Source organism: Alternaria postmessia (genome assembly GCF_024291825.1).
Source record: "Alternaria postmessia strain BMP 2775 chromosome Unknown scaffold_7, whole genome shotgun sequence".
NCBI classification, from domain to species: domain Eukaryota; kingdom Fungi; phylum Ascomycota; class Dothideomycetes; order Pleosporales; family Pleosporaceae; genus Alternaria; species Alternaria postmessia.
In genome coordinates this window covers 232243-259139 of record NW_026260080.1, presented here as the reverse complement: position 1 = coordinate 259139, position 26897 = coordinate 232243, and the positions used below count along the sequence as shown (strand labels likewise).

Below are 26897 nucleotides of genomic sequence, written 5' to 3'. Positions count from 1 at the left end.
CTAGTGGAAACTAACAACCTTGTCCATGCGCTCGAGTCGCAATGATGCCCGTCGCTCCATCTATACCCAATTAGAACTGCGCGACGCCTTCCCTCTCACAACCCGACAAGAACTGATTCCAATTCATGACTAGCCGGCGGCCAGCCCAGGTACTCGTGCTAAACTCGCCCCCCTCATTGCCATAGCCACCATCGCTCGCGCCGTCAAGACCGTATTCATAGTCCACGTCTCTCTCTAGCTCTCCTTCATCTTTTATTTCCTGCTCGACCACAGGACTGACTTCCTCGACTTCTTTGAACAGCCTCCTTGCAGCGGCAGTCTCTCCTACATTCACGCCGCCACACCCAAATCCGCAGATGCGCCGGCCACAAGGACGCCAGAATCGGTACTCGGCGACTTGAGGCTCAGAGAGAGGGTGGACGCCCAGAAGGCCCGAGTCGATACTGCGGTTGGACGTGTAGAAGAGCATGGTACCACAAGGATCAATGGGTGACGTCGCTTCAGATTCCACTCCGTTGGCGATAGGGAAAGACGGACACGCTGTTTGACAGTACGGCGCTGATTGGGAATACCGGATAGATGAAGGCGGAGAGGCAGGGTATGCGCCGGGAATGCGAGTGCTGGTGTGAGACTGAAGTCTAGAACCTGAACTGCGCATGGAATTGGGCGACAGCTCCGGGAGACCTTGCTTTGCAGCCATCTTCTTCAGCATGACGGTACGTGGGGATACACATCTTGATGGACTTGTTGGAGGAGTTGCAAGACCTTCAATACCCTGCGACGATGCTGATGGAGTGCGGCAGCCATTGCGTGTTTCCGGTTTCGTGAGAACCTCATCAATGAGACCCATTTGTGGTGAGCATTGGCCGTATCCGTCTAAGTCGTAACGGCGAAAAGGCCCGCATATGTTCGAGCTGTTGGTACTCATCGGGCTCACCGTACGCACTGCGGAGCTCAGAGCGCGAGGTGTTGCAACCCCGCTTCCGGCATCGGATGCGGGTGAAGGGTAGGTTTCTCTTGCCGTCAAAGTAGGAGATAATGGTGTAGGAAAGCCCGGATATTTCCTTCCGACGTCTGTCAGAAGTGATAGGTGTGGTCTCATAGGACTGGGCTGAGGCAACGCAGCGCTCAAAGCACCCATATCGTAGACAGGGCGGCTACTAGCGTACTGCGATCGGCTCACAAAGCCATTCGCAGATCCATCAAGTGAACCCACCCAAGAAGGAAGCCGGTCATCTTCGTTCGTTGGCGTGTGCTGGAAGCTGCTGTTTGTGAAGAAATTCGTAGGACTTGTAGGACTGTTGTTATTACTGCAGCTGGAGGACCCTTCGCTCGTGATTCGACGTAAAGCCAAAGCCGTGAGAGCGTTCATCGGCTCCGCTCTGGCAAAGCGAGCATCATCACACGACCAGAGTCCGCCATACAACTGCCACGGGAAATTTTGAAGGAAGTGATCTTCTGGGTAGACATCGTATCCGAGGGTACGAGCACGGAAGAAGGCGTACACGAAGCGACAGTCGGGGAACTGACGAAGCACCTAAAGAGAAGATCTTTAGTGAAAGTCATTGTAAAAGAAGATTGGGAGGGATGGAGGAATCGTAGAGGCGTCAGCGTTCGACTGTGCATTTGACAAGTGCCAAGTAGGTAATTATATAGGAGCAAAGACTTGGAGATGGATGCTCATACATCCCAAGCAGGAAACAAAGGCGGTGTCGCTGTAAGCCTGCGCAGAGTCAGCATGTAACAATCAGCTATCGACTAGTGGGCATACATCAAGATCTCATAAGCAGCGTATTTCCTGAGCTTTCCAACGCCACGACGATATGCATGCAAGACTTCAGGTCGAGCTGTCCTGATATTCTTTCGGCCAAGCAGCTTATGCATAGCAGGGCTCGTGTGATACATGGGATCGTAGACTACCAGGTTGCATGAGCCGTTCAAGTGACGCTCAAAACCGATGACGCTGATAGAGTGACCTGGTTGTTGAAGATAGATGGGGGGTAGAAGAGTTTTGTTAACGTTAGACCCATCGCTGGCGGCTGCTCGGGCAAAGTATCGCTCCATGGCGGCGAGAAGTAGTTCGTGGGCTGCAACGTCGCGGTCTTTGTTGTCGCTGAACTGCTCGACAGCGCAATTAATCTCGGAGTTCAAAAAGAAAGCTTGAGCCTAGACCATGTCAGTGGGACACAATGAGGCATAGGGATATAGGTTATTACCTCAGGTGTGCCGATATACTTTCTAGTATCACGTATACCGCCAGTTTGAACACGGCCAATCTCATTGATTCCTTTGTCCCAAGCGCCTTCAATATGGTCTTGCATTTTCAGAACTGTTGGGAGCCGCCCAGGAAACTCTTCGTAGCCCTGAGCCTTTGCGCCTTGAATGTAGGATAGCAACATTTGTATATTCCGATAGCCACAAAAGCCACCTTCATGGGGCGTTTTGCCAACATGGAGTGTCGACGGGTGACAGTAGTAAGCTTGTTTGACGGAACGATCGAGAGCGGATAGTTGAGCAAGGATGGGTATAATGCCTGGCGTCTCGTTTTGCACCTGGTCATACTTGATGAGACGGCCATCTCGGCCAATACGGTTAACCGCAGTGATCTTCGGACCCGCCTCAAGCTGGTCGTGCAGCCACCTAGGCATTCGGTTCTCCCAGGCATAGGGTCCGAGCTCGGATTTCTGGAAGAGTCAGTTATGTTTTACTGTCAGGACGATGAACTAACCCCCAAGCGGGCACTTTTGATTGGTGGCTTGATGGTTCGGTCAGCTTTCGCAAAGGGGTTGAAGCCTAGGATGCTCCTTCCAATAGTGCTCTTCTCGCTATCATTGGTATCACGCCTCTGACGATGGGTGTGCCTCTTGGATTTGCGGCTATGAGCCTCGGTCTTCAACGTATCTGATAATTCTGTGCTGAAACTTCGCTCAGATGTTGTTGTCTTTGCTCGGCTCGCATGTGAACGACGAGAGGAGGTCGAGCTTTGCATAGTAGCGGATGAACGCCGAGAATGATACTTCCCTGTAGTCTCGTCAAATGATAAAGTTTCTGCGTTGTGGTATTCGATATGGTCGTTGAAGTCAGAGAGAGGAACGAGTTCGCCGCAGTCAGGATCAGGGCACTTTACAGCGCTTTCCTCTTCTTCGAAGTCGTCAAAGGAAGGCGTGTCCTCGGTGTCGTGCTGAGTTGAGGAAGGTCTAGGGACCAAGGTTGGTGGTAACGGTTCAGGGTCGTCTTCGATCATGAAAGGAGAATCCTCAGTATGCGCTTGCTCAAAGTGTAATTGAAGCATGTAGTCATCTTTTGGAAGCACAGTGAACCTGCACATGGGGCACTCCAAAAGCTCCATCTGGCTCATCATTCCTGTGCAGGTGAGCTTGCGAACGTGAAGATGGCGGCCAGCACTTTCTGGTCTCAGACACGTGGAGTGAGTGACGGTGTGCGGCGTCTCGTTGTTCACATGTATGGAAACCGTCACCTCATGCGCATGCGGTTGATTCTGCCGTGGTAGTCGCTGTTGGCTTCCGTGGCTTAGCATGACGAACGCGGTACAGACGCACATGAGACAGCAATCCACAAGTTTGGCAAGAATCACACATACTGAAGACTGACTTATAAGATAAAGACGTTGTTCGCGAGTGAATGACGGTGTTGGCGGTGAAGACTAGGCAAGACTGATGTGAAGAAGGTGCGACGCTCGTGTACAGCCGAAAGAAGCAGCCAGTCAAACACGCCAAGACGCGTGATGCGAACTCAAACCGATGCAAATTCAGTGCTAAGATATGTTGATGCCATGTCGGTGTGAAGACGATGGATTTGTTGCTGACAAGTGGGTCACAGCGAAGCGGTCAGCCTCGCATGGCATTGGCAAATAGAAGAATTGGAACGTTTGACGTTGGCAGCTTTGCAAACGCCCATCTTGGACGAGCATGCGAAGTCTGAAGTGCGACCATGTCTGATCGTGAAAGTGTGCATACATGGTGGAATCTGGAGGGTCTCGTCGCCTACGTCATGACGTCGCCAAGAGCCGCCCAAGGATAGCATCTACCTCGGATTTGGCGTTGCCCGCAAACTTTCCTTCCCAATGCTGCTCCGGACGCCGTGCACACCTCGCATCGCCAGGATACACACAAATCGCATACAATGGCGACGAATACCGCTGCGATGCTATTCTTCAGCCAACTCGGGCGATCCGCCATGGTTCCAACAGCTGCAGAGCGAATTGCTGCAACGAGACGTTACTCATATTCGTGACCAACTCACCTACACGCACGGGATCAAGCTCTCGCAAACACTAGCGGGATTCTTACCTCGATCATGGTGCCGTTCCCTGAACTACAGCGGTTCACCGATGACTTTTGGGGATCACTTGGTATGGTTCAATCCGGCGGAGGCGACCTCCAAATTACTTCCAGACGGGACAGACGCAACACATAGCCCAGGCGAGCCATGGGTGCGGCGCATGTGGGCTGGCGGCTCGATACAGCTGAAACCTAATGGCTATCTCGACTACGCTCGCTGCTGTACAGCAGGCACGGTCATGGCTGGTACAGAGCAGATAAAGCATGTACGACTACATGGAGAGGGCGATACCGCCAAGATCTTTGTCACAATCGAGCGGCGCTTCGCAGGCCTTGAAGACGCAGAGAGAGGTGTCGACAAGGGGAAGCATGGCAAGAGACCACCGGGCGTCAGTGTGCACCCTCAAGAGGCCCGGGGAGATATCACACAGCAATTGCGCCCTAAGGTTGACGATGGCTGGGGCGATGCTGTTCTAAAAGAGGAGCGCAACCTGGTCTTCTTCAAGGAACGTACCGCTGCAGAACTCGAGGCTGTCAAAGCTGGCCAAATGGCGACTGTCAAGTACTTAGATCGTGCGTATCCTCGCAGACCATTAGGTTATCTACTGACTGTTAATAGCCCCTGGAAACCCCGACTTTTCACACACCCTCACGCCGAACCGCGCCCTTCTCTTCCGCTTCTCTGCTCTCACATTTAACGCCCATCTCATCCACCTCAATCCCGACTACGCTCGTAACGTCGAGGGCCACCGTAATCTGCTAGTTCACGGGCCGCTTTCATTGACCCTCATGTTGAAAACGGTGAATCATTACGTGCACCAACAAACGAAAGGCAAGCAAGTTGTAGAGTCCATAGAATATCGCAACCTAGCACCGCTTTATTGCGACGAGGAAATGCGCATATGCTGTTTGGAGAAGAAGAAGTTGCAGAATGGCAGTATATACGATGTGTGGATTGAAGGACCCACTGGTGGTGTTGCTGTCAAGGGCACTCTTCGCACCACAACAAATGATACTTGGGCAAAAAAGGATACCGGCATCGCCCAAACACATAGCGCCACACCAACTGATGAGCTGAAGACGAAATGGCCTTCTTTCAAAAGGCCTGAACACCCTAAGCTCAAAAGGAAGTTACTCAACACGACCAACAGAGCTAGGAAGATGGCTAAGAGCTCTAAGAATGGTACTCAGGTTCACGTCGCATCAGGGGACCAGCGGCCATCGCAAGACTCGCCGGCGCCTCCAAGCTCAGAGCCTACGACAAACCCTGAGACCTCTGCAAATTCCGAGTCCTCGACAAGTTCTGAGCCTTCTACTCAGAACCAAGGTGAGATTCCAAGCCAGTCTACTTCCAGTGGAACTACCTCTCAACCACCGTCTAGAGAAGTAACTTCCGCAATCGCACACGAAACAAACCGAGCATACCGCCGCAAACGTGCCCATAACACCAAAGCCTACAATTTCATCACCCTTCCTCCCAGCGAACCGCCACCTGCCCGTATCGTCAACTCTTACACGCCCGTAAAACCGACGCTATCGGTACGGGCGAAGGAGCTTCTGCGCCGCGCCCGCCGACGTAAGCTAGCCAAGATTAAGGTTGATCCTATCCCGTTGGTGCGCAGATTTGATGCGAGGCCGTATACTCCAGATCCTGTTCGGACTGCTGCGAGGCATAGCAGATATTTGAAAAGAGGCGTCAGGAAGATGGAAAGGCTTAAGATTCGCCACGTTGCTTTGCCATCTGATCGTGAGACAGGAAGACGGAGGGTGGTTATAAAACGTTACTCAAAATAGAGTCTTCGCTTCATAGGCGCTGTTTATATGTCCCAGAATCTTGTGAGAGCGTGAAGTGAAGGAGGGTGACGTCTTGTAGAAACGAGTCGCACGCATGTAAGTTTGTTTGACATATGGGAACTATGCGACACGGTACTTGCGCCTGCAGAAGGAATATGCCTTGATACTGATCCTTTGCGCAACAAAAGATAGTATTGGACTCTAAAACGCCGATGCCATGGGTATAGTGCTCCAACCGCGAAATGCCAAACTCTAGAAACTGATACAAGACATGTACAATGAATGGTATAAAAGCGCAGGTAGCGACAAGCGCTGAGTATCGTAGCGCATGTGAGCAGAAGAAAAAGACTTATGCGCAAACAGACACGAGCTGTGCATGCGCAGGGACAAAATAAAGAATGCGAATCATGGTATCGAGGACGATGTCCATCATTATCTTCTTGCGAAGCCCCCTTTATTGGAAAGGGAGGTAGAAGAGCGATGCGATATTCGCGTAGGATCTTCGGCTCTGTTGAAAGTATTAAATAGATCAACAAGCTTCTTATAATCGTACAAGATGGGTTCTTCATCGGGATCCTGTTCGTCAAAGTAGCCTTCGATGCTCCCCTTGAACATCTTGTCGACTTTGGCACGCCATGAGCAATGGTCGATGATGTCCCTCAGATTATGAGCAACGCATAGGCAGTCATCGAGCGTTTGTAGTAGAGTTTTCTGGGCTTCTTCATCGCCGAATCGAATGAACTGTATGCTAAAGTGACGATTTCCCACATGCGATCGGTCTTTCTCGGCGATATCGAGGATGATCTTGTTCAAAGAATCGAGGTTTGTGTTGGACCAAACGCCGTCAGTAAAAACAAGTAATGTCGTTGCGGGTTGGCCGCCACGGTGCCAGTCCTGAGAAATGTCATTAAAGACTCGGGCCATGTCTGTGGTGACATGGTTGTTCTCTTTGTACTCTGGCCACGCTGCCCTCAAAGCCTTCTTTAACTTCTTTCGACCCAAGTCACCCTTTAGGCGCTCTTGGTTATGTGTATGCCCATCAACTGTGAATTTGACATCGAAACCACTCCTATCCAGGCCAGCGGCGTTCTTGGCGAGCGTTTCTGCGACGAATATGACGATCGGCCAGTGTTTGGACATTGTCCACCCGTTGTCCACAACGAAGATCTGAGTCATGTTAGTTGAATATGTGAAAACGTTGGATCGAACGTACCAGCTCGCGCGGATCACCGAAGGTCCATATAAGACTAGAATCTCGGGTTCTGGTTTCGATGCCAAAACTGCCCTTCAATCTCGCGACTCCCTTTGCCAACCCCTTTGTGACTTTCTCGTCCAAATCCTTTCTCCTGAGACAGATGTCATAGGGCAAGGATAATACAGTTGTTGGGAGTGTTAGTAAGAGAGGACTGTTGTATCCTGATGAATTGTATGCGTGCGGGTTGGGACTTTCCTCTGCAAGCTGCTTTTCGTGAGCGTGAGAGCTTGATTGAGATACCGCTAATTGATTCTGCGATGATTCGGTATTCTCACTCTGTGATAGTGTTATCGAGGGAACGATCTCTGGAGTATGTGCAGACATATCAGCTGCCTCAATGGTTGGCTCTTGTATGCGTTTATGGTCTACTGCAGATTGCATAAGACTTGTACTAGTCGTGCCAGAAAGGTCCCCTCGTTGATGGTAGATTAGATGATTCGGTGCGAATGAGTTCTGATCTTCCAAGCGGCGGTTGATGGTGCTCTGTTCGGTCATTTGCGCATGAGGTTTTGCCGCGTCAGCAGTCTTCTCTGACGTTGATACGCTTGATGACTCGGGATCATGAACCATGGTTCTTTCATCTTCAGATGGAGGCGGTTGCTTTAGAGTATCATTTGACTGTGCGCGTCTGGCAGGGTACCGCACCAAGGGTGAATATGGTATTGTAACATGCAGTCCAGGTCTTCCTGCAAAGGAGTCGTCGCTGTGAGATGGAGAAGTAGCATCAAAGGTCCTTCTTTGACGACTATATGGTGGTGGTATGTTGAGGAGGCTCGATATCACATGTTGATTTGAGGTGTTTGGTGTGTCATGGCGTCTACTTTGCTGACCTTGGTCAGGTGCTCGAAGCTGTGGGTTCACGGGTTTAGCTTTGCGACCATGGTATTGCAGCTCCATTGGGGAAACTGAATCAATCGGGCTGTCTGTTATTGCACCATTATGAATACCACTTGCGTCTGGCGCATCATCTCTCTCGATGATTGAATGCTCTTCAAGCATTGTGTCCAAGATTTGTTTGCGGTGTGCTGTCTGGCCAAGAGGTTTGATCCTGATCAAATCTTTGTTATCTGCTCGCTTCGATACCGGCTCCAGAGACTTGATGTGGACAAAAGACCGTTGCGATAGATTGAGATTTCGTTCCGACGATCTCTCCATCTCGGCTAATGCCTCAACATCCATAAGGGCCCTGGCAACCAAGGCATCTGTATGTCTTGATTGTTTCCGGAGGCTCTTGATCTTATGTTCGGCCCAGGCACTCAACTCCTGTAATTTGTCGCAAAGCTCCTCCATATTGTACCGTGCTGCTGGATTTGCTCGTAGCAGCTTTGTTTCTATCAAGTCCAATACCAGCTCTGTTGCCGTATCTGATATTCGAAGGTGTCCGCGGAGGAAATTGTGCCATTTCTCAACTTCAGGGAGTACATCGAAGCCATCATGGAATCGGTCTAACACAACGTTGCCCTTGTCGTTCTCTGGAGATAGCTGTCGAAGCTTCTCGTATTGACGCACCCCTTGATATCCCAGTACTAACCATGTCGCAGCTACTGATAGTACACAACCAAAAGACCAGGTGTCGATGGCCTGCGAGACCCCGGACAAAGTCCCACTCGGTTTATTCATACGAAACACTTCAGGTGCACCTGCAGGTAGTTAGAGCTGATTCGAGTATCCTCAACACTATGTAGACGCACCATACGTATCAGTGTAGCCCCTAATAAACTCCGTTGGTTCTGAATCGTCACGGCGCTCGACCACGGGAGCGAAGCTGGAAAAGCCGAAATCAGCCAGCTTCAGCTGTCCGCGAACGACAAGTATGTTGTCTGGTTTGATGTCTGCGTGCCAACTTGTCTAAGTTAGTCGTCTGAAACTGGCAAACCCATGATTACGTACCCATGATATCTCCAGGGTAGACTTTTGCCTCTCCGTATCTCGAGGTTATGAATATGACGAATAGCTTTAGCAACCTCAAAGAGAGATTTCCACGATTGAAGGATCTCTTCCGCTCGCACAGGAGGAACATTCGTCTCGTCGGCCCATGTCTCGTAGAGATCTCGTTCTCCAAATTCTAAGAGCAGGTTGTAAGTTTCGCCCATCTCTTTACCTTCGCCATAACTGTGTGTATAAGACCCCAGGAATTTTATAATAGGAACTAGTTCACTCGAGCTCAGATACAAGAATGCCGTCTTCTCTATCTCGAACTCAGAACGTCTTTTCCCGCTATAGGATTTGAGAACCATTTGATAACACTCCAGATTCGTTAGCGCATTCAAAAAAATGATTGGGCCCAGAAGCTCACCTCTCCATAAATCTCGTCAGCATAAATTGAATCTCGGAGTGCAGATGCAAGCTTATTATCGGTGATCAATTCTTGTTGAACAGCGATCCAATAAAGAGATGCAGTACCTCCGGTATGTCCTAGTCGGAGTTTTTGGCAAAATGGAGGAATGGTCTTGGTTCCGCGCAAGTCGTCCTCCATGCCCAGGCTCAGCGTTAATGGACAATAGGCCCACCTCGCCCTCTGAAAGTCATCAATGACTTGTTCCACTTGGATGCTGCTACCACATTCGGATAGACTCTTGCGTAAAACTTGTTCATCTCTTTCTTGCATACTGGCCAGGCTTCTATCGTCTATACCAGAGTCGATAAATCGACCCAAAAGATGGCCATAGCCTAGCTCCAGTAACATGCTGAAAACTAGAATGTAAGCACGGCTTCCCGAGATCAATCCTTGCTCCACAATCAGAGAACGTGGTCCAAGAAGCTTGAAGTCTTCGAGCAGACGCTGCAGTCTTGTGTGCGTTAGGAAGTCGGGCGTCTTTGTGGTCCACCACTCTACGACTGCCTGGACGTGGACAATATGGCGTATGCAATCACAACCTTCATCGACGTCGCACTCATTCTGACACGCTACTTGGTAGGACCAGCGATGTTCCAAAAGGTCCAGAAATTCCGCTAAGATCCCGGAGTGATGCTGTACATAAAGCGCAGACATGGTGACGTGCTGTAAATGCCGAACAATACGTGCTTGCTGTCGGAGGACGTAAGTGTATGGTGCGAATCAGGTATCATCCATGCGGGTGACCAAGGCATCATAAAACAAGGACGGGAGCGATGCGGGAGCGATGTAAGTTAAAGTAGGTGCTTTCCTGCGATGAGGTCCTACGGTGGCTATGCCAGCGCCTGAAGAGGGTAGGCTGAACGCGGGGCACGTCAACAGCCAAGGCACCTGCAGCTGACACCAAGCGCCAATAAGATCGAATATCATTTCTTTTGGCATGGCGAGCTGACATTTCGTAAATTAGCAACGCTGGACTACTACTATGGTGTAAGTAACCGTCTCTGAATTTCCTTTACGTTTCAGGCTTCTTGAGAACAAATAGCTAACTGGTGTCCTTCGACTCCTCGATGCTGTCGCGATAACAAGCCATGCAAGAACAAGACGTCGGTAGCGGCCAACAGAGGGTAAAATCTTGCGATAGCTGTATGCTCAGTGGGCAATTGTATATTCATGTTCTCACACGCGCGAACAAAGCTCTGTTTCCTATACCTGGGTCGTGCGAGATGCCGCAGTACACTGGAACGATCTTTATACATCCTGTTTCGGAGCACATATCAACTACGAAGATGTCTATATATTGAAGCTCCCTATGCTTTTTCTACAGTAACTGGGGAAGCAACATCGTAATACAGCCCGCCAGGGCCGTGAGACTGGTGATGACAAACACATAGGTAGCCATGTTGAAGCCACCACCATCGTTTTGCGCCCTCTGTACCAGCCAAGCACTTGTCTGACAAATTTATCGCCTTTCTATTCAAGCGATTGTTGCGTTCTTCTTACGGGAACGATACCAACGTGTAGGTTGCTGCAAGTTGTTCCTCTCGACCGGCAACCCAGCACTAGAGGTGTTTCTGACCCAGAGCGAGGTTATGTGGACGCGAACACGCATTACTGCTGCCACTATCTTTATCGATGCCCTCCACCGTGGCACGTCACGGAAACGCCCCTGTACTTGGGTATAGTATATGACCGCAGAAGATTTGATCCATTCGAGAGCACCATATCCAAGCATTCCGACAACGGGATCGCCTGGGGTCTGATCATGGAATTTAATCGAGATCCATGCACAGAAAAGCGTCAAAGCAGTCAGTGGCAATGCGACTTGAAGCCACCTCTTGAGAGCCAGCGCGGAAAAGCTTTCTGTGTCACCACCTGCGCCCTCTGCGTCCCGATTCTGATACTTTACAACATCACTACTGAAGAATGTCTATCAATCGTCAGCAACGGGTGATAGAAGGGAATTGGAGTGGCTTACAGAGACAAAAGTGGATGGGAGGTACAATAAAGTCACAATGGTAATGATACGCATCACAGCGGTCTCCCTTCCGATGTTCTTACTGAGCCGCTCAGTCTGAGCCTGCAAGTGTTGCAATACCAATTCTTTCCTGTCGTTGACAATGTTAATTATCAACCTCGTTCTCGCGAGCTGTCTCTGGAAGTCCTTCATGATCTCGTCCATTTGTGATAGGAACACATCCAACTCGTGCTCACAACCCGTCTTGAGTGAATGAGGGAAGTCTCTTCGCTTTGCTAGGTTCCCATAAAAGTCACGTAAAGAATTGAGGATCCCGACATTGGCTTCTAAGAACATCACAGCTTCGTTGGCTTTGTCCCGCCAGTACTGCAAATCTGCGATGTCGTCAAGCTCGTATTGCAACTGCATTTGGCTTTGGTCATGGCGCCTTGTATATGCCGAATCGCTCTTTATGATGCTTCGTTAGCGTGAACCTTATCCAGAAAATACTGGGCTTACCCCATAATCCAACTTGTCTTCCAGCCAGCTCACATACCAACGCCAGTCTTCTGTGGACCAATGACAGAACATCAGCTGAACAGTGAGACTCGCACGAAAGCATGACATAGGGTCCGAGAAGCATCGCGCCTCCTGTGGTCCATCTGATCCAGTGAGTTGTTCATATCGATGCCATAGATCTCGTCCACCCTTGGTCACGATCCAAAGAGTGGCTCCACTTTCAACATCAAAGCGGTGATAAATTGACACGGTTCGGATAGACCAATCGTTGAGCTCAGCCTCTTCGCTGCTTTTGTTCTCGAACAAGCCAACACCTTTAAGATTGAAGCACAACTGAAACATCTTTCCGCTTCGTCCCAAGTCCAAGACCGTGTGATGAATTGGTGGACTTTCAAAGCGTATTCGTTCGCGAAATCCAAAGAAGTGAGGGTCTTTCGCACTGATTTGCGCCCCAAATATGAGCATGAAGTCAAGATATACAGGCATTACTTGGTGGTATGTCAGTATCTGCGTCAAGCTTGCGCGTGTAATTTTCAATTTGTCACGGGAATTTTCGCCGTAGATATATCTGCACGAGGTCAATCTCTCTGGATCAGGGCGACACGCTATGTGTCATTGTCTGCTTACATGAAGCGGCATTTTGGATCTCGTTTTGTGGTATGTACGTGCTGCGTGCCTGTCCTATTGGGGTCGTCCATGATAGATACCCCAAGCCATCTTTCAAGCTTGGACGGGCTATGAATGTTCCGTTTGTGTAGGGCTACAGTGGTCAGATCACGAAAAATCTTTACAGACAGCAAAGTAAGTACCTCTGCCATCGCTGGTGGCCATATCAATTATCGGCACCTCGTAGATCTCCTCCACTGTGTCTTCCTCATCTACCAAGCATAAGTCCGCCTCGGCCTCGTCCAGCCGATCTTTGTAAGATCTGAGCATGTGTTTGTAAGTCGCAGTTTCGCTGGAAATAAGATTCATGGGATATTCTGCATGATTCAGGTAACAGTCTTGTAGTGTGGGCGGCAACATGTTGTATGGTTGTTCAGCGACTTGAGTTGCAATTGCAGTCATGAAAGTATTTTGGGTGAACTAGGGAAGAGGAGGTGGGCGCAAGGCCAAAGGCGAGGGCAGGTGATGATGGCATGGCCCCAGGTGGCTTGTTTTGCTCAGCCGCTGTGGGCTTGAGTGAGGCATGCATATGCATGTGCATGCGAAGCTACGGAACATGCGAGCAGTTGCAAGGATTGGCCAAATTACCTTCGTCTAGATCATTCTTCCCCATCAGAAATGGCTGCTCCACTGATCGCCAGCTACCTAGGTACTATCGAAGCAACAGCACCCGAGACCTCTGATTCCAGTGCAAACATATCCACAAAATATTGGAGCCTCAAGAGGTCTCAGTGTTCTCTGCAACATCTGATTCCGAAGATACTGATGGTCGCCTGGTCCTTTTCGGTGCATCACGTCGACTCCTTAATTCTCTTCGATCGCTCTGCGAAATGTGAGATCATGCACAATAGCAAAAACCTATCATGAACACACCTCAGTCAACTTCTCGGGTACTTCAAAAACCCAACTGTCGTTCAGCTGCACTATCTGTTAGCCTGAAGCAGTATGTCGCATGACAGTGAATGCGCACTCTTGTCGGCTTGAAATCCCAAGTCTTCCAGGCTGGACCATCTTTCCCTCTGAGATATTCTTCAATCTTATCCCACGGGTAATCGAAGTATGCCGAGAACCTCTCCGTTATCTTACCTCCTTTTCTGTCAGATGGGAGTAATCGCCTGCGCTGGCTTTGTCTTGCGCTGCTCAAAGCTGGATCGATGGGTCGGCGATGCATGGTTCTCAGGCCTGACGGAACTGTCTTGAAGGGACTATTACAGGACCGTTTGATGTTAGCTATGGGCTATGCCTTGTGCATGTTGAGTGGAAGGTTGGAGCCAGCTGTGCTGCGCCCACTTGTGCCCCGCGCTAAGGGTTGGGCGATGCGGATGGCTTTACGTCTCTTGACTGACCGGTGAACACCACACTGTGCCTGAAGAAGACGCAATTGGAGAAGCGACGTACCAGTTAGAAGACTACACGTCAGTGTTTTTGCAAGGCCATCGAGAAGTCCTCAGCTAGTTACCTGTTATCTGAAGGCGCTCTATTGCCTGATATGCATGGAGGGTCGCACAGCTTCACTATTGGTCCGAAGCTTCAGCCATACAAGATGCGTTTCGCTACGATCCAACACCAAGGAGCAAACCATGTCTGCGAGGATGTGGTTGTGATGCGCTAGAGCATCATCATATAGTCTGGCGCGCCAGACATTCACTCCCACACATTGACATATGGCCGCGCATGCTGAATCAATAATCATGCGAGGACTATGCAGCACTACGCTCTGCTACATTCCTCCGTATTATCGTATAGGTAAACATGCCGCAGCACACGCCACGAGGAGATCCGCTCGAAAACTATGGGCGAGAGAACCGCGCGGCACCAAAACCCGGTCAACCACAAATCCACGACTTTGCCAGGACCGTCTACGATGACGAAGTAACTGCGCTTGATCAAAAGGTTTTATCAGTTCCTGGGGTGGCCCTTCAACATATAGATCCAACACGACTTACACCTCCAAAATCAGGTGGTAGCGGCAGCGGCAACAGCACTGACTCAGGTCAAAAAATCTTGACACCAGAAGAGAAGGACCAGTGTCCGTTCGGCGATGCTCGCTGGCCTCCGCCTAACGTGTCGATATCCAAGCCCTTACATCTCTTGAGTGAAAAAGGTGAGAAGCCAATGTATTATCACCTGGTATACGAAAACAGCTCCCCTCAGGCGGACTTCTGGAAAGGACCTTTGAAGGCTCAAGCTACCGCTGCTTATGCAGAAAAGGGGCTAGCCTTGTCTATATCAAAAGAAGGAAAAAGTAAGAAAGAGATGAAAGCTGCAAAACAGAAAGCGCTTGAGGAAGAAGCCCCGGAAGCGAAGATGGAAATCTTACAGGCTAGGAATACGAAGATGCTGAAGGAACTAAGCAGCGGACCAAGGGGAACGATCTGGCAGCTTGACGAAGGACATCTACATATCTGGAGATGCATCGAGGTAGTTCAGAAGGTGACAGGAACGGTGAGCCTTAGTGCAGACCGGCGGGAAATACTTTCGATATTTGGTGTTGGCCTCAAAAGTATCAATGGCGATATGTTGCTGGTCAGTCAGAAGGCTAAAGTACCTACTTAGGTAGCTGATGTGATGATTTGGGTGTGCGATCAACACACGATACTCTCCACAAAGGAATTGTACACAATATCTTATGAGCCCACAACATAGTAAAAATTCAGATGCTGACAAACATGGAAAGGTGAGGCTGGAGATGGAGTTACGGAGCAAAGCCGAGGCTAGCTCGCGGATGTGGTCATAGCGTCTTCTCGATGATTCCAGTGGTCGACCGACCCAAATTTTTAGAGGCATCGAACATCTGCGACCACTCTTCTCCGCATCCTCCTCTACATCAATCTTATTCCTGGTTATCTTGCATTGAGCTGGAGTCTAGGAGCAACATTTGAGCTTCCTTTCCTCTACCCACACATCCCCAATTCCCTCACAATGCAAAGAGCTTTCGCATCGCGGGCGCGGACTTCGGCCCTCAACTCGAGCTCTAAGCTCCGATCCACCAGCTACAACCTCCAGCAACAGAGGTTTGCGCACAAGGTACGGCAGTCGTATGCCCTCGGTATGCAGAAAGGCAAAATCTAACAAACATACAGGAATTGAAGTTCGGCGTCGAGGCACGAGCGGGACTACTGAAGGGTGTCGACACACTTGCAAAGGCTGTATCAACAACACTCGGTCCCAAGGGTCGCAATGTATTGATTGAGTCGAGCTACGGCTCGCCCAAGATTACCAAGGGTATGTAGAAATTTTGTCCTCGTTGTCAGCACTGCCCGCTAACATTACCACAGATGGTGTAACTGTCGCAAAGGCCATTTCCCTCCAGGACAAGTTCGAGAACCTCGGAGCCCGCCTGCTCCAGGATGTCGCCTCCAAGACCAACGAGGCTGCTGGTGACGGTACCACCACTGCCACAGTCCTCGCCCGCGCTATCTTCTCCGAGACTGTCAAGAACGTCGCTGCCGGATGCAACCCCATGGACCTGAGGAGGGGAACCCAGGCTGCTGTTGAGGCCGTCGTCGAATACTTGAAGGCGAACAAGAGGGACATCACCACCAGCGAGGAGATCGCACAGGTCGCCACCATCTCTGCCAATGGCGACACGCACATTGGCAAGCTTTTGTCCAACGCCATGGAGAAGGTCGGAAAGGAGGGTGTCATCACCGTCAAGGAGGGAAAGACCACGGAGGATGAGCTTGAGGTTACCGAGGGTATGAAGTTTGACCGTGGTTACATCTCCCCCTACTTCATCACCGACACCAAGACCGCCAAGGTCGAGTTCGAGAAGCCCCTCATTCTTCTCTCTGAGAAGAAGATCTCCGCCGTCCAGGACATTGTCCCCGCTCTCGAGGCCTCCCAGCAGCTCCGCCGTCCTCTCGTCATTATTGCTGAGGACATTGACGGTGAGGCTCTTGCCGTCTGCATTCTCAACAAGCTCCGTGGCCAGCTCCAGGTTGCCGCTGTCAAGGCTCCCGGCTTCGGTGACAACCGCAAGTCCATCCTTGGCGATCTCGCTGTCCTGACCAACGGTACCGTCTTCAGCGATGACCTTGACATCAAGCTTGAGAAGGCCACCCCCGACATGCTCGGTTCTACCGGATCCATCACCATCACCAAGGAAGACACCGTCATCCTTAACGGTGAGGGAAGCAAGGACCAGGTCTCCCAGCGCTGCGAGCAGATCCGTGGCGTTATCAACGACGCTACCACCTCCGAGTACGAGAAGGAGAAGCTCCAGGAACGTCTGGCCAAGCTCTCTGGTGGTGTTGCCGTCATCAAGGTCGGTGGCTCCTCCGAGGTTGAGGTCGGCGAGAAGAAGGACCGCATTGTTGATGCCCTGAACGCTACCCGTGCCGCCGTTGAGGAGGGTATCCTGCCCGGTGGTGGTACTGGTCTCCTCAAGGCCTCTGCCAACGCTCTCGGCAACGTCAAGGCTGCCAACTTCGACCAGCAGCTCGGTATCACCATTGTCAAGAACGCCATCACCCACCCCGCCCGCAAGATCGTCGAGAACGCCGGTGCTGAGGGCTCCGTCATTGTTGGCAAGCTCATTGACGAGTACAAGGGCGACTTCAACAAGGGATTCAACAGCGCCAAGGGCGAGTACGTTGACATGATCGCTGCTGGTATCCTTGACCCCTTCAAGGTTGTCCGCACTGCTCTCGTTGACGCCAGCGGTGTTGCCTCGCTTCTTGGTACTACTGAGGTCGCCATTGTTGAGGCACCCGAGGAGAAGTCTGGTCCTCCAGGCGGCATGCCTGGCGGTATGGGAGGTATGGGAGGCATGGGCGGAATGGGCTTCTAAGCAAATGAAGCCTAGCCGTCTGTTTTCTTCTTCTTATACCCCCATTCCGTTATAATGACTTTAGTCTTATGCCTTTCCCGGTGATGATTTATGTACACGATATTGGGTTGGTCTCCGCTCTTCACTCATGGTTTCTCAAAAGCGCAGCATTATTGGATATTTGGTTTTTATTGTACAATATTGTGTAAAGATCTCCTGGGAAGGACAAGATGTATAAAGCGATGAAGGAATACGAACAAGCCAAACATGTAATCACCATGCACAACTATGCCTGAGTCCATGCTCCATTTATGAATTTCGTGATGCATAGGATTGGCCGATACCCTGTCATAACTGGGGCACACGGTTGCTGTGGCGCCGCAGAGGGACAAACTAAACCTTGGAATGGGTGCCGTGTTGCACCCCACTACGTCGCTTGAAAAGACCCCACTACTTTCCCTCAGCCTCAGAACACCGCTCCTCCGCCTCCGCCCTTTCTCCCGCATTCACATCGACTATCCACCACAATCAGTTTTCTCTATTGACGTAAGCCGCAATTTCTCCATCACCAAGCAGGCAGCCGTTGATCCACTGCTGCATCTGCGCATGCGGCAATCGCGACGATGACGACGACGCTGACAGGCAACCACAGAACTGATAAAGCTACCTGGTGCTTCAATCTCTCTCTAGCATCCTCTACTATACACATCCGACATCATGGTGAGCACCTTGAAGATACGCAGCTAGAACGACTGAACTGACAATGTTTGCAGGCTCAATCCGGGTACGTACTGCGAAACAAACAAGAGGGCACCAACAGCTGTCGCTGCCCAACAACCGCTCCAGCATAGCCTCCCCATACCTCGATCCTCGACCCCCATCCCGCCAACCCCTAGCTCGGACCCGCATATACTAATAGCCACGCAGTGTCTCCGTCTCCCCTGAGTGCATCAGCACCTTCAACGAGCTTAAGCTTGGCAAGGACATCAAGTGGATCATCTACAAGATCAGCGACGACTGGAAGGAGATTGTCGTCGAGGAGACTTCCAAGGAGGCCAACTTTGACGTCTTCCGTGAGAAGCTGCTCAATGCAAAGAGCAAGGACCGCCGCGGCAAGGAGGGCATTGGTGGTCGCTACGCCGTTTTCGATGTCCAGTACGAGCTTGACAATGGCGAGGGCTCCAGGAGCAAGATCACTTTCATCAGCTGGACACCAGATGATGCGCCACAATACGTATGTTACGAAAACATAATTCAGAAAGAAAGGTTCACTGACACTTAATAGCCCCGCATGATGTACTCGTCCTCCAAGGAAGCCATCAAGCGCGCTCTGAACGGTCTCGCCGCCGATATCCAAGCCAACGACGCCGACGACATCGAGTTCGAGAACATCAAGAGCCGCGTCGCCAAGGGCCGTTAAGCGCTTCTCTTCCCTCCCCCGCTTCCGACCTGTCGATTTTGCGCACCTGTTAGTATGGAGGAAGGAAACTATAGCGGTTGGTAATGACACATGACGAAAACGACTCGAGCGGTTGATTGGCAGCGATCATGGCATAGCGAGTTTTTGCGAATGATGGTTATCGCATACATCATGCGAATGTGCGGGCAGTGATAGTGCCGGGTGCAACTTGCATTATCAGGCTTGGTATGCTTTTGATAGGCTAAAACTGGTCAAATTGTCTTCGATGACCATCTCTTGAGACCGAGAGCTCGTATGACGTGACGTGTGCGAACTTGTTTGTAATGTTTGTGCCTGATATGTTGCAACGTGTATTGCTCGTCCCCAGCAACTATGTCGGTCCACTACTTGTTCTGTTCCCATGCGCCCCTAAAGACACCCAGCAGCCTTTCGCTCTCTTCGGCATCCTTGGTTCTCTGCAGCACAAAGTTCTTCAGATCGCCCCAGAACTCTTCTGTCGCAACAACCTCCTTCCCACTTCCAGCCGTCGCACCTGCTGTCCCAGTCGCCGTACCCGCATGCGTCTCACCCGCACTAGCAAGCCCCTTCTCACTTTCCGTAGGCGGCGCAACAGCGGGTGGACTTGTCACTGGCGTGCTTCCACTTGCCGGACTCGCAGCCCCGCCAAGCGCAGCGCCCGCCATAACCATGACGCCAAACTCTACCTCGCTGCCTGCATCTGTACCTATAACTTCTAGCAGTGTCTTGGAATCTGTAACTGGCTTCTTCTTGTAAAGAATCTTTATCTTGGCTGGTTGTAACGAGGCTTGTGTTGCGTATTGTTGCTTGAGGTCGTAGACGGAAGTTTTCGAGGGATCGATGGAGGAGAGAGGAATGGTTGAGGTGGTCGGCTTCATGGGCTTGAGTGTTACGGTGATCGTGGACGAAGAAGAGGTGGTGGCATCGTCGCCTGCGACTGGCTTGGGGTTTGGACGCTGTGGGTGGGGTGGGTGCGGGAGGCGGGGGAGTGTGTACTGGCGAGCAGTCAGTCTTTAGTCATGATGTTATACAGGGGGATGTTCCATGAGAAATATGGGGGGGAGTCTTACGGCGCCTTGTGCGGGATATTGTCGTGCGTCTGCGATGTGGTCGCTGCTGAGCTTCGCTGGGCGCGCGTCCAGTGCGCTGAGAAATGATTTGCAGAATGCGAGTTCTGACATGGTGGGATATCTGACACCTTCTTTCGTATGACGTGCAAGTGGGTTCGTGGTTGTCGCGCTCGTTAAGACGTGTATAGCTCCAATGCGATGACGCTGTTGGTGTTGCGGGACAGCATTGAGTGGACCGCACCTCGACCAGGGCAAGACCACGCTAGACCCAAAGGAGGTCCGTAGCGTGGAAAAAGTTCCCATCTGCTAGCGAAAGTTCGCAGTTCGCGCAGGCATCACGTCGCCAACTCTCAAATTATTCGACCTTTTTCCATACTACCCACCAGAAATCAAGCGATAAATCTGTCGCCATGGGTCAAGGTCGCCGCATGAAGAAGCAGGGCATGCCCGATGTCCTCGACGAATCGCTAGTAACCAGGAAGCGAAAAGATGCGCCCGTCGCCGTAAACCCAGAGCGCAAGAAGAGGAGTAGGACAGCTGCAAGAGAAGCTAAGGAAGCCAAGGCGAAGGCGACACCCAAGACGAGAGTAGCTGGAAAGCCCGTCAAGCAGCCTCTCAAGACGGCTGCTGCTGTCGTAAACGGAGCGAAAGCAAAGTCAAAGAAGTCAGCACCTCAGCCGCCATCGGATGACGAAGAGGATGTCTCAGACATTGACGACTCTGATATGGAGAACATCAACGTCACTGGGCTCGATGCCCTCGGTAGCGCGTCCGAAGACGAAGACGACGAGGAGATGAACGACGACGAATTCGACTCGGACGTTGTGGACTCGGACGACGACATCAGAAGGGGTGCGGCCATGTGGTCAGACGACGACGATGAGGAGGATGCTGAAGAGAAGCTCACAGCCGCTAACATTGCCGGATTGTCCACACGCTTGGATATGCAGAAGGCGATCGAGGAAGCGGAGGCGCAAGCTGAGTTGGAAGAGAACAACATGCAGACAAACATTGCCAATGAGCGACCCAAGATTCTGGAGGATGAAGAGGACGAGGATGGCAGGCCGATCACCAACCTTGTCAACCAGGATATCCAGCTGCTGCGCACAAGACTTACAGACACCATCCGTGTGCTGGACGACTTCAAGAACCTTGCCGAGGAAGGTCGGAGTAGAGCAGAGTACAGAGCGTCGCTCCTGAAGGATATATGTGCCTACTACGGTACGTCCAAGTTTGAAGTTATCGTCTAGAGCTATACTAACATTATGAACAGGCTACTCCGAGTTCCTTGCAGACAAGCTTCTGAACCTCTTCCCTCCCCGCGAAGCCCAAGCTTTCTTCGAAGCCAACGAGACCCCAAGACCAGTCGTCATCCGAACAAACACTCTCCGAACACACCGAAGAGAGCTTGCGCAAAGCTTGATCAACCGTGGTGTACAACTTGAACCCGTTGGAAAGTGGTCTAAAGTCGGTCTACAGATTTTCGATGCACAAGTGCCTCTGGGTGCTACACCCGTAAGTTCTATATGCGACAGATGCAATGACATCCGACACTAATTTGCGCAGGAATACCTCGCTGGACACTACATCCTCCAAGCCGCTTCCTCGTTCCTGCCCGTCATGGCCTTGGCACCTCAAGAAAACGAGCGCGTGCTCGATATGGCTGCTGCTCCCGGTGGAAAAACTACACATTTGGCCGCTTTGATGAAGAACACAGGATGCATTTTCGCCAACGATGCCAACAAAGATCGTGCCAAGGGTTTGATCGGTAACATCCACCGTCTAGGCGCAAAGAACGTCATCGTGTCCCACTACTCGGCTCTCGAATTCCCTAGGGTTATGGGTGGTTTCGACCGTGTGTTGCTCGACGCTCCATGCTCTGGTACTGGTGTCATCGCCAAGGATGCCAGTGTCAAGACCAACAAAACCGAGGCAGACTTCTTGAGGCTGCCCCATCTTCAGAAGCAGTTGCTGCTCGCGGCCATTGACTCTGTTAACCATCACTCAAAGACTGGAGGTTACATTGTCTACAGTACTTGTTCCATCACTCTAGAAGAGAACGAGCAAGTCGTACAATATGCGTTGAACAAGCGATCGAACGTCAAGCTCGTGGAGACCGGACTCACCTTTGGTAAAGAAGGATTCACCAACATCGGCGGCAAGATCTTCCACCCCTCAATGAAGATGACAAGGAGATATTACCCTCACACCTACAACGTCGACGGTTTCTTCGTCGCGAAGTTCAAGAAGATCGGACCCACACCTCCCAACGCCGTTGGTGTCAACGAGGCTTCGACTGCGAAGACCAACAACACCGCCAACACCAAGGACGCAGCTACTGAAGTTGAGATGGTCGACCGCACACCTATCGGTGCTGACAGCGAAGAGGAATCAGACTTTGGTGGCTTCGATGAGGAGGAAGACGCGAAGTACATTGAAAAAGCAAAGGCCAAGACCATGCGCAGGAAGGGTAAGGATCCTAGGGCTGTCGTACCAAAGGGCGAGAAGTCTGCCAATGGCACGCCAGAGAAGAAGGCGAAGGAGGCGCCCAAGGAGGCCACAAAGGAGGCCACAAAGGAGTCACCCAAGGCTAAGAACGGCGATGTAAGCGTGAAGGATAAGTCAGGCAAGAAGGAGAAGAAGGGCGGTGGCGTTGAAGTCGCTACTACCTCGAATGGTGTCAGCGCAAAGGAAACCAAGGTGGAATCGAAGAAGGCGCGGAGAAAGAGTGGTGAGAAGAAGAACAAGGCGTAGTGATTTGAAGTGCAAAACAGAGGAGACAAAAGCAGGAGTTTTGGGCTCTTACTAGATACCAATGCATGATCAGAAGAGTTTTATCGTCGATGAATCAGTGTCTTTATCTGTCTATGTGTTTCTCAATCCAGTTCTCACATCGCGACTTCCTAACTATCTGGACAGATGCCTGTTTGAACTGATTATCGCAGTTGTGACCCACCTAACAAGGCTACCAGGGAAGCTTGTTAGGTGGGTCGCGACTGACCATGCTATGCATTTGCAATCTCCAGTAGACTATCACCACTACTACCGTGATCGTCACGTCGTGGTGAGGTGCGCGCCGTTTTTCTTCAAACAAATGAGCGGCTCTTTTCGATTTGGTAGTGCTGCCGTAGTTACTAAATTAGCTGCTAGTCTTATAGTTCTCGCGATCGAACATCAATCATCGCTGCACTTTCGGTGGCGCGCTTTCGCAACCAATTTTTCATCATCTCGCCGTGGACTGGAGATCGATGGAGAGCTTTCATTGCAGCCTCAGGCAAAAAGATTGCTGAGGGCACGATCAAGTCGTGATGGCGCAAAAAAGCGTCCTCGCAGCTTCTAACGATGCATCAGTGCCCTTAGGGGCCGCCGGCGCCACCAACGGGCCTGTCAGCCTCCGCAACTAACCCCGGAGTACCTCCACATTTCATCAACCTCAACCGTTGATTGAACCATCTTTCCATGCCCCGAGAATATCCCTACAGTAGAGACATTCATGGATACAGTAAGACCGAAGTCACGGCACGGCACATGTCAAGCATGCTTGCTCAGTCGGCCATTCATCATCGATCACGCTATCCAGGTGCTGCGCCGAGAGTGTATTCGAGTCACCGCATCGGTCCAAGCAATGCCGAGCTCTGAAAAGCGAAAGGAAGCGAAGGCTTATTGGCTCGAAGGATCGCACGGCAAACTATACGCCTGAGCAAGACAAACATCACGAGCACATGTTCCAATGCCTCTTCTGATAGCGTTGACAACAAGACAGGGTGGCGCTGCATGCGACCGAAATCTGGGGCATCCAACTCCACGGTCAGCACCTTGGTGATGCGCGGGGCAAAGATGCCTGAAAATGTTTTGCTCACATCGCACCGAGAATCCTACCGACAAGATCTCCACTCCAGTTCCTGGGGTTGCAAGGAGACAATCGGCCCATTCCATCTCGACATGCCGAACGCCTGACCCGATTATTGGGGAAAGTCAACCTTCTGGAAAAAGGCCTTATCCTGCTTGCAGAGAACGTGCATTCCTTGCATAACGGCTCTACCTGTACGCGCTTACACCGGAATGACCATTGACATGCTAGTGCATGTGCAAACTCGCCCGACTTGAGCACTACATCAGCCTTTGTCTGATCTGCTGACAATGTGCTATTGGATGACTACACAGGCTTTCATGATCGCTGTCTCAATATCAGCCGCCGACGTAAGTGGTGTGAGGCCAAGTCAGCATGTCGAGCACGGGGTAATAACCAGCTCGGGTACGCTCAATGGTGCCATGCGGGGACGATCCATGCAATGATACCTGGCATCGGAAACATACTAGGATTAGCAGCCTGTGATGATGCACTGAAGCTGCAGCGGCATGGAACAAGGATTCGTCGGCATAGCAAGCTGGATGGAGAGATACTCGGGGCTAGCATTCTGAGATAAAGAGTGAATGCGCGCTCTTCTGAACGGCCTCACCGCGCGCCTCGAGCTTGCAATATCCTCAATTAACACCTATACATTGTCCAAGTGCATCTCGGCATCATGGGTTTTATGCTGAAGCCTCCGCCAGACACTGCTGGTAAGGCATGGTAAGCTTCATACGTTCTCCACATTGAGTGCTTGCCTAACGCTTGTCAAGGCCTGCCATTGTAATCGGTCTCTTCGTCGCGTTTGGTGGTGTTCTCTTCGGGTACGTTTGTACTATTGCAACGTTCAAGAGTATATATTGATTTGCCTAGATATGATACAGGCACAATTTCTGGCATCATTGCCATGGACTATTGGAAGAAGGAGTTCTCCACTGAGCCAGACCTCAGCATCACAGCTGCGCAAGATTCCCTGATCGTGTCAATTCTCTCAGCTGGTACCTTTTTCGGCGCTTTGACGGCTGCACCCTTCGGCGATCTGCTTGGCCGACGTCTTGGATTGATGGTTTCAGCCGGCGCCGTTTTCAACCTTGGAGTTATTCTACAGACGGCTGCGACAGCGCAACCGCTGTTCATTGCCGGTCGTTTCTTCGCCGGTTATGGTGTCGGTCTCATCTCAGCTCTGAGTAAGTGCACCCATCGCTTGTTGCGTTCAATTCACCACATGTGATGTGGGGTTGATCGTCAATGGTGGCTTGAACGCCCTTTGCCCCGCATCCTTGAGGCTCTGCGGGGCATCTACCTCACTTGGATTAATGCTAACAAGACGACAGTTCCTATGTACCAGAGTGAGACTGCGCCAAAATGGATTCGAGGAACGATTGTCGGAGCTTACCAGCTTGCTATCACGATCGGATTACTACTCGCTGCTATTGTGAACAATTCGACCAAGGATCGTCAAGATTCTGGATCATACCGCATTCCTATTGCGGTACAATTCCTCTGGTCTATCATTCTTGTTGGCGGGTACGTGCGAACGAGCCTCAATACGAGACAGTTAATGGCCGATGCTAATTCGTCACTAGACTTTTCTTCCTGCCCGAGACACCGAGATATCTCATCAAGATGGACAAATACGAGCAGGCTGCAAGCAGTCTTGGCAAGCTTCGTCGCTTGCCAGTCGACCATCCAGCTATCGTTGAGGAATTGGGCGAGGTTCAAGCGAACCATCTCTACGAGATGTCGTTGGGCAAGTCTACGTATGCCGACTGCTTCAAGGGAACACTTGGCAAGCGTCTCGCGACTGGATGTCTGCTCCAGGCGCTACAACAGCTTACTGGTGTAAACTTCATCTTCTGTATGTCCCTCAAATCAGCGCTGTCGTGGCCTTCTTCTGACCTATCCAGACTATGGAACACAATACTTCCAGAACGCTGGCTTCCGCGACCCCTTCATCATCCAGGTCATCACCAACTGCGTCAACGTCGCATCTACATTCCGTAAGCTTATGATGTCTGAGCTTCGGTTTGCGAAATACTAACTCTCGGATTTCTAGCCGGTCTCTACATGGTTGAGCGCCTCGGACGACGTAACCTTCTTCTTCTCGGAGCGATCGGCATGTGTGTATGCCAGTACATCGTCGCTATCACAGGAACAGTAGCCGGAACCTCCGATCTCGCCGCTCAACGAGCTGCTATCGCCTTCGTGTGCATCTATATCTTCTTCTTCGCCAGCTCTTGGGGTCCTGTTGCTTGGGTCGTGACTGGAGAACTATACCCCCTCAAGGCACGCGCCAAGTGTCTCTCGATGACCACCGCGAGTAACTGGTAAGTATAGATGCTTCTTAGACTGGTGTCAGTTCCAAAGACTAACGATATACTACAGGTTGCTCAACTGGGCGATCGCCTACTCAACCCCCTACATGGTCGACGAAGACCACGCCAACCTCCAATCAAAGGTCTTCTTTGTCTGGGGCTCCTTCTGTTTCGTCTGCATCGCTTTCGTCTGGTTCATGATCTACGAGACCAAAGGTCTTACTCTCGAACAAGTCGACGAGCTCTACGGTATCATCGGCAAAGCGTGGAAGAGCAAGGAGTTCCGCCCTGCGGTTCAGTTCGCGGAGATGGATCCTAAGACTGGGCGTAGTATGAGTCTGAGCGAGGTGGCGCAGAACCAGGAGAGGAAGAGGAGCGTGCAGCACGATGAGGCGGTTGTCCCGCCCAAGGTTGAGATCTAGGATGCGATGGGGAAGGGGGGAAGTGTATGGTGGATATAGTGATGGATAGTAATGGAAGGGGCGGAAAGTGGGATGTTTGTGGCTGGAGAAATATGTGAAGAGATGGTCGTTAAGCGGAATGTCATGAGTACAAAATGATATGCTAAGACTTAGCTGCCATAGTCGTATAACATCTTGTAATGTACACGATATTTGCTACTTATC

At 51.1% G+C, this 26897-nt stretch overlaps 8 protein-coding genes across 8 annotated transcripts; 5 read left to right on the top strand and 3 right to left on the bottom strand.

Moving 5' to 3' along the window:
• Positions 1-70: 70 nt before the first annotated feature.
• Positions 71-3489, bottom strand: J4E82_001850 (uncharacterized protein; the record flags this gene model as incomplete). The annotated part of the gene is made up of 6 exons (XM_051728157.1): positions 71-1537; positions 1687-1723; positions 1772-2166; positions 2217-2684; positions 2729-3320; positions 3479-3489. 6 exons carry the CDS (start codon positions 3487-3489, stop codon positions 71-73), a joined length of 2970 nt encoding a protein of 989 aa, XP_051592039.1.
• Positions 3490-6527: 3038 nt separating this feature from the next.
• Positions 6528-9244, bottom strand: J4E82_001849 (uncharacterized protein; the record flags this gene model as incomplete). Its single annotated transcript, XM_051728156.1, has 5 exons — positions 6528-7262; positions 7309-7931; positions 8181-8861; positions 9042-9182; positions 9241-9244. The coding sequence occupies 5 exons, from the start codon at positions 9242-9244 to the stop codon at positions 6528-6530; spliced, it is 2184 nt and encodes a 727-aa protein (XP_051592038.1).
• A 5335-nt stretch (positions 9245-14579) lies between these two features.
• On the top strand, positions 14580-15383 carry J4E82_001848 (uncharacterized protein; the record flags this gene model as incomplete). The annotated part of the gene is made up of 1 exon (XM_051728155.1): positions 14580-15383. The coding sequence occupies one exon, from the start codon at positions 14580-14582 to the stop codon at positions 15381-15383; it is 804 nt and encodes a 267-aa protein (XP_051592037.1).
• A 366-nt stretch (positions 15384-15749) lies between these two features.
• Positions 15750-17619, top strand: HSP60 (chaperonin; the record flags this gene model as incomplete). The annotated part of the gene is made up of 3 exons (XM_051728154.1): positions 15750-15854; positions 15911-16052; positions 16106-17619. 3 exons carry the CDS (start codon positions 15750-15752, stop codon positions 17617-17619), a joined length of 1761 nt encoding a protein of 586 aa, XP_051592036.1.
• A 696-nt stretch (positions 17620-18315) lies between these two features.
• On the top strand, positions 18316-19018 carry J4E82_001846 (uncharacterized protein; the record flags this gene model as incomplete). Its single annotated transcript, XM_051728153.1, has 4 exons — positions 18316-18318; positions 18372-18382; positions 18526-18832; positions 18884-19018. The coding sequence occupies 4 exons, from the start codon at positions 18316-18318 to the stop codon at positions 19016-19018; spliced, it is 456 nt and encodes a 151-aa protein (XP_051592035.1).
• A 383-nt stretch (positions 19019-19401) lies between these two features.
• Positions 19402-20217, bottom strand: J4E82_001845 (uncharacterized protein; the record flags this gene model as incomplete). Its single annotated transcript, XM_051728152.1, has 2 exons — positions 19402-20031; positions 20107-20217. 2 exons carry the CDS (start codon positions 20215-20217, stop codon positions 19402-19404), a joined length of 741 nt encoding a protein of 246 aa, XP_051592034.1.
• A 299-nt stretch (positions 20218-20516) lies between these two features.
• Positions 20517-22860, top strand: J4E82_001844 (uncharacterized protein; the record flags this gene model as incomplete). The annotated part of the gene is made up of 3 exons (XM_051728151.1): positions 20517-21327; positions 21380-21621; positions 21673-22860. The coding sequence occupies 3 exons, from the start codon at positions 20517-20519 to the stop codon at positions 22858-22860; spliced, it is 2241 nt and encodes a 746-aa protein (XP_051592033.1).
• A 1772-nt stretch (positions 22861-24632) lies between these two features.
• On the top strand, positions 24633-26693 carry J4E82_001843 (uncharacterized protein; the record flags this gene model as incomplete). The annotated part of the gene is made up of 8 exons (XM_051728150.1): positions 24633-24679; positions 24730-24780; positions 24830-25143; positions 25291-25483; positions 25543-25814; positions 25864-25956; positions 26013-26283; positions 26342-26693. 8 exons carry the CDS (start codon positions 24633-24635, stop codon positions 26691-26693), a joined length of 1593 nt encoding a protein of 530 aa, XP_051592032.1.
• Between the last annotated feature and the right edge of the window lie 204 nt (positions 26694-26897).